Source organism: Nicotiana tabacum, chromosome 3 (assembly GCF_000715075.1).
Source record: "Nicotiana tabacum cultivar K326 chromosome 3, ASM71507v2, whole genome shotgun sequence".
Lineage (NCBI taxonomy): Eukaryota > Viridiplantae > Streptophyta > Magnoliopsida > Solanales > Solanaceae > Nicotiana > Nicotiana tabacum.
Window position 1 is genome coordinate 173,533,436 of NC_134082.1, and position 6,597 is coordinate 173,540,032.

The 6,597-nt window shown below is 37.3% G+C and overlaps 1 protein-coding gene across 1 annotated transcript; it reads right to left on the reverse strand.

Annotated features, from left to right (window-relative positions):
- Positions 1 to 1,827: 1,827 nt before the first annotated feature.
- LOC107761125 (calmodulin-binding receptor kinase CaMRLK-like) lies at positions 1,828 to 6,081 on the reverse strand. Its single transcript, XM_016579297.2, has 2 exons — positions 4,373 to 6,081; positions 1,828 to 3,011 (listed from the first exon to the last, which is right to left on the reverse strand). The coding sequence occupies exons 1-2, from the start codon at positions 5,976 to 5,978 to the stop codon at positions 2,389 to 2,391; spliced, it is 2,229 nt and encodes a 742-aa protein (XP_016434783.1). The 5' UTR covers positions 5,979 to 6,081; the 3' UTR covers positions 1,828 to 2,388.
- Between the last annotated feature and the right edge of the window lie 516 nt (positions 6,082 to 6,597).

Here is a 6,597-nt window from a genome sequence, read left to right on the forward strand (position 1 = left end):
TCTTCGAACATCGATATCGATCGTGCTGGTAGTTGGGAATACCATATCAATGCTCCCCCCATCAGAGTTTCGCCGAACTTTATCAGCAACACGCACGATACCTGTTCTTTTGATAGATCATTACCTTTTACTGCAATAACATAATGGATTAAGTGATCCTCCGGGTTCGTGGTCCTATCATATATTTTCAAATATGGCGGCATTTTGAAAGTCTTTAGATTAGAATGGGGAGTTGCCTCTTCGTTGTATGGTTGTTCGACGAATCAGACCACATCGCATTTTGGTAACAACTTTGGAGTGCCTGGTATTTTATCAACCCTCTCCTGATGTTCCTTCATCTGGTCGCAGAGTGTTTTGTTCTCATTTTTCATCTCTTCCATTTTCTTTAAGATGGTCGTGAGTGTGTCGTTGCCTGTATCAGTGACAGTACGGGCGTTACCTGTTCGTGTAGAGTTTGACTCATCGGCAGCAGCTACGGTTTCTGTGGGTAGCGCGTCTTCGACACCTCCCTGAATGGGTTTCTCGAGCATGTTGCTTAAGGTACTCGTTAACCATTCTTCTAGTAGCCTTTTGATAGCCGGTGGCGCTTCTCCTACTGCGGATGTTGAGGTTTCCCTCTCGCGCAAGATCGTTAGATCCCCGTGCGGAGGAGGTGAGATCTCTCCTTCAGGTGTAACACTTGGTGTTGCATTCTCCCTGTCTTCTCCTCCGGCTTCGTTGAGGGAATTCAGGAGGTTGTTTGTGACACCCTCTATTGTCTTTAGCCTCGCTTCTCCCTTTTCCCGCCATCGTTGGCTTTTATGGAGCTGAAGAAAGGTGATTATGTCTTTCAAGAATCTAGATGAAAACTATAATTTTAGCTATAGAAATCCCCACAAACGGAGCCAAATTGTTTGACTCAAAAGATATTAAAACTTTTTTGAGCAAATCAATCAAAGATGAAGGGTAAATCTTAGCTGAGGATAATAATCTCTAGAAAGATCGATAGACAAAGTGAAGATAGGTCACGAGGTTTCTTTTCATTCATAAATAGTAATGTCTCCAGAGTGTTGAATGTCAGTTACAAGGTTATTGTCCTACTTTTATACTAAAAGAGAAACTCTTCTAAACTGTAGGAGACAAAATACAAGGAATATTTCAAATGTCCCCTGATGGCCATACATTATTACAAGGGTCGTCCCGTCTCTGGTTTATTTCAGGATCGTCTCCCTCAGGGCATCAATTCGAGGAGACTCCGTCAATCGTCATACTCGTCGTCGGTCATGATCGGTCAAATTTGGACCCATACAATAGCCAATGGATAATCTTTTACCTCAATTTCTTCGATCTCTCAATCATGTTTTATCTATTTCTATTTGTTAATTGTTCAAATATGATTCTTTTGGATTTTTATCCCAAAATTTTAAAACAAAAAGAGAATGAAGAAAGGATAAATCAATGCTTAGTATACTGTCTGCCATTGAGAACAGGTCAAAATAATGTGCTAGTTGATAGAGTGGAATTTTGGCCTACAAAATTGACTATTAATATTTCAAATCCTTGATTTTTTTTTTTTTTTGATTTTTTTTGAAGAATTAAAGGCACCCCATGTGGCCTTGGTGGCATCCAAATGCTGCAAAGGTTAAATGTAGTGAAATAAGATAGAATTAAAAGTCCTCATGGGATACCTTCATTGGTTCAATATTTGATCCAATCACTTTAGGAAAGATTGTTCTAAACCACTTTATTAGATACTCATCACTACCTTTTGTCCTCTATTGCAAAATTAAAGACTGCTCCTATAAAAATTAAAGGGAATAAAGCAACAAATGAAAAAGGAAAAGAACAAACGAACAAGAAATGTTTAAATTAAAGATAAAAAAGAGTAGAAAACTAAAGGAGTTGATGATGCTAATGCCCCTTAGAAGAGACAAGCAATAAGTGGGATTCTCTGGTTTCTCTGCTCCACTTCAAATACAATACGACTCTTTGATTAAACCAAACAAAAATAATAAATATTCTGTCAAAACCAAGCTTTACCCGCATATTTTTGTGCAAATTCTTTTTTATCTCTAATTTGATATACAAAATACAAAAAGAGAAGGAGGAGAATAGTAAGACGAATAAACTTAGACAACCAAGCAAACATGTCCCTCTCACTAGATTTTGAAGTGCATCTTCCTGACAATGAAAACACGTGACATGCACGTGACCGAATGCCCTTGAGTGGAAACCTTAGTGGAGAGATGTCTTGTACTGTTGACTCTTCAGAGGTCAATCAAACACATGGGGAGTACAATAATTCAATGCTGCCAGCCAGTATTTCCTCGTCGTGCCACCACGCGCTGCGGTGAGAGTGGTAGCTTAGAGATTAGGATGTTAGCAGTTACCGAGTTGAATTGAGTCAACTCAAATGAGTTCCGAGTTGGTGGGGTGTATGTCCTTTACCAACCCCAAAACTTGCTGCATTCTAGGTCGCTTATTTGGGCTCTCCGCCGTACACAGATATCCAACTCGGAGGCACTCCACCATCCCACTCACTGAGTCGCCACCGAGTCTTAGTCTCGAGTCAAGCGCATCCGCTCCATGTCCATCCTTCACTAGCCTTCTCACCCACTTGATCGTGTCATCCGAACCGGCTTTTCCGGTTAGTAACTCCACCAGTACGACTCCAAAATCGTACACATCCTTCTCAGTAGATCCACCGACTCGGTCGTGACTCAGTCCAAAGTCGGCTATTCGAGGTTCAAAGTCATCGGCCAATAAGATATTAGACAGTATCAAATGGCCGTGAACCACCGGCTTTGACTGAGCGTGGTGGAGGTAGGCTAGTCCACGCGCTATGCCAACCGCAATGCGGTGGCGCGTGTGCCATTCCATTTTCTCCGGTGATGTCAGATGGGACCCATTTTGCTGCTCCCACGTGTCAGTAGTCCAATCCTCCACGTTTGTGGCAGCAGTTGGAAGCTCGTGTAGCCATCGGTGGAGGTCACCATTAGCCATGAACTCGTACAACACTAGCTTCTCTTTCCCTGCGTCAAGGGGAACATTAAATTAGCTTTAAATATGATATGATAGAAAGGATCAATAATTTGGATTCCTTGTTTCTGTTCTTTTCAAATGGAGCAACTTTTCTTCAATATTATTTACAACGAGTTTGATTGTACAATCAACTGCTGCATGTCATGAAATAATTTTTCCAATCATAAATAATGTAGAGAACAAATTTGGCGGCTTAACTGTTTAATTCTACTCTAGCTTTCCAACTTTAAGACATTTTCAATTGAATAAAACATTCTTTTGGAACCATTAATGCTTAAAAAAAGGTTCTCCAAGAAAATATAATTTATGGAAAACATTTATGCAACATTCTTCCAAAATCATAAAATAAGGTTGGACAGTTCAACACCCATCCTCCCAATCTGGTAAGATTTTAAACTTTTGGCTTTGTTATGTCAAAATGGACACAAGTTACAAAGAGCATTATCATAAATGACGTTTACAGTTCAATTTTTTTTAAATCCCAATCTGGCATAAGATTTGAAAGTTTGACTTTGTTGAGAAGTTTTATTTGTGTTCTTATAATTTACACTAATTGTTGTCTTACAAATTTATGATTCTCAATCTTACACTTCTAGGTTCACGATAAATTTAGATTCATAAAACTGTAAAATAAAAAAAGTTGTCTTTGCATGAGACATATAATACAAATTTTTTGACTTTGTTGGGTAAAAATGGACACAATTTACAAAGCATTTAAAGCAGTTTCAAATGTAATGTTGTACTCATAGTACTAACATCCAAATTATTCACGCATTCCTATTTACTGCTTGTTATCATAACTACTGCTTACGTTTCTATGGTTGCAAAGATTTCTGTCTCATTACTCACTACTGACTGTACTCTTTCTCCTCTCATCCTCCACGTTAATACATTTAATATGGTTCCGCCTCAAGTCCTCAAATATCCTCCCTTAAATATCACACAAAAAATTTCTCCATTTTTCTTCCTTACTGAAAATAAGGGGGAACCCCATTTAAAGAGTGCCACATATTTAGCATTTCACCCCATCAGACACAATATTATAAAATAATACTCCATTCGTTTTAATTTACGGTGAACTCATTTGAATGAGCACGAAGTTTAAGAAAAGAAAGAAGATTTTTGAATTTGTGGTGTAAAATGAGGCACATATATTTTGTGTGGTTATAAATCAATGCATAAAGATAAATTATTTCCAAATAAAAAAAATGGGTCATTTTTTTTGCACAGAATAAAAAGGAAATAAGTTCAAATAAATTAAAACGGAGGGAGTATCAGATTTTCTACTGACCCCTGCATGTAAAATTGAAAATGGTCAAAAGGAAAGTGAAGAAGAGAAAGAAAACTGTACCTGCAATGCAGAAACCGGAAATAGGCAACAGATTAGGGTGCTTAAGCTTTGACAGATCTTCAAACAAAGCAATAGCATCATCATGACCTAGTTCCCTAGCATGCTCCAGGACCTTAATTGCCACGTGGAGGTCACCTGGAAGTACGGCTCTGTAAACGGGCCCACACCTCCCTTCAGCTAACAATGATTCTTTCCCAAAGTGAGATGTAGCTGCTATGAGGTCCTTGAATGTAAAGTTCATCAATGGCTTCTCAAACATCACAACTGGTGCTGAACTTGGTTCTTTTATGTCAGCTACCCACGAACTTCCTGACTCTGTCTCAAATGAAAATGGCCCTGACTTGTCCATTCTGAATGGTATTTGAATTGGTTTTGAGATTAGCCATTTGTTTTTCCTAGCCACTGTTTTTCTCCTCTTGTAGAGACACAATATGACTGACCCTATGGCCAAGATTAGAAATGCAGAAGCAGCTGAAATGGCTATGATTAAAACTTTCTTTCTTGATTTGGGTTTCTTTCTCTTGGTGTTTTTGTCCATTGGTTTAGTAGGTTTCTGTTTGATAGGCAACATTTTGTGTGGTGGGGTTGTGAAGTTATGATGTTTGATGTGAAATTCTGAGGAATTCTTGGGATTTGGTAATTTTACGTTCTTGGTTTGCAAATGGCCAGCATGAATAAAAGAAGAGTTACCAAATTTTGCAAACTGGTCTTGAGGTATTAGTCCAGTAAAGTTATTGAATGAGATATTCAAGAAATTGAGACTGGAAATAGGAGGGAAATCATTAGGAAATGTACCATTCATGTGGTTGAAAGAAACATCTAAATGCTTCAGTGACTTGATATGTGAAATTGGTTTTGGATTGCCATAAATGTTACAACTAGAAATGCTCAAATTTTCAAGCTTGGTTAGGTTGTTGAACCAAAAAGGCAAAATCTTGAGATCATTATGTGAAAGGTCAAGAGAAGTGAGATTAGGAAAACCATAAAAAGTAGAGCCCAAGTTGGTAAACCTGTTGAAAGAAAGATCAAGTCTTTGAATATGAGATGAACTAGTTACAGCAATTGTTCCCCCTAGCTTATTCTTGGATAAGTTGACTTCAACCAAAGATGAGATTGACCAAAACAGAGGATGAACAGAACCTTTTAAGGAATTGTTTGAGAGATCTACAGTATGAAGATGTGACAAATTTCTTAAGTATTTCCATGAGACTGTGCCAGTTAGATTTCTTGAAGATAACTTTATCACAGTTATTGGAATGGTAGGGGAACAGTTTGAGCTGAACCAAGTGATATTGAAGCCATAAACAGAGCTGAAAGCCTTTGAAACTAGAGATAAATCTGTGTTATTTTTGCAAGTGGATTCTGATTTTGATGAGAATGCGAAAAGAGAAAGGAAGATGAAGAAAGTGAAGAAGATTTTCATTTTTGTGTGGGATTGGAATTCTATTTTTTCAGTTAGAAGTAGTTGATTTAAATGCCATAAAGAGTTGATAAGAGTAGATGGAGAAGGGGTTTCAAGCCGAGGTAAATAAGTCCAACGAAATGGTTTGGTTTTATATATGGGAAGAGAAAAGGAAATGAAATGGTAGGAAAAAGAGAGATGCATAAATAGACGAGGACCCGTGGGAGGTTTTGTTGAACCTAAACTTCCTTAGGGGTTCAACCATAGAATTTTCAACAATATTTTTAACTAAGCAAATTCTTAAAGGTCTTTTTGTTATAAATATATTATATTATAGATGTTTATTTAGTACTCTGTTATAAATAAGTTTCCTAAAGAAGCTTATACATATGATAATTCGCCGTAAATATGTTTATCTATTTAGTATTCTATTGGAAATAAGTTTTCTTAAGAAGCTTATCACTTCGGTACCCGATTATGGATAAACATTACTTCCGGTAGAAAATTATCCATACCGGGTACAATGAGCTTATCCTTTCAGTACTTTGTTATGGATAATCATTGCCCCTAGTAGAAGATTATATATACTGGATACAATGAGCTTATCCATTCAGTAATCCGTTATGGATAAACATTGCTCTCAGTAGAAGATTATCCATATCTGGTATAGTAGCAGCTTACACAGCAGCTTGCAGTAGCAGTTTATACAGCAGCTTCCTTTCTTCTATAAATAGAAGAGATTTCAATTCATTATGTACATCAGTTTGAATTCGAATAATATATCAGTTTCTCTTTATACTTGTCTTTACTTTACAATCTTTAT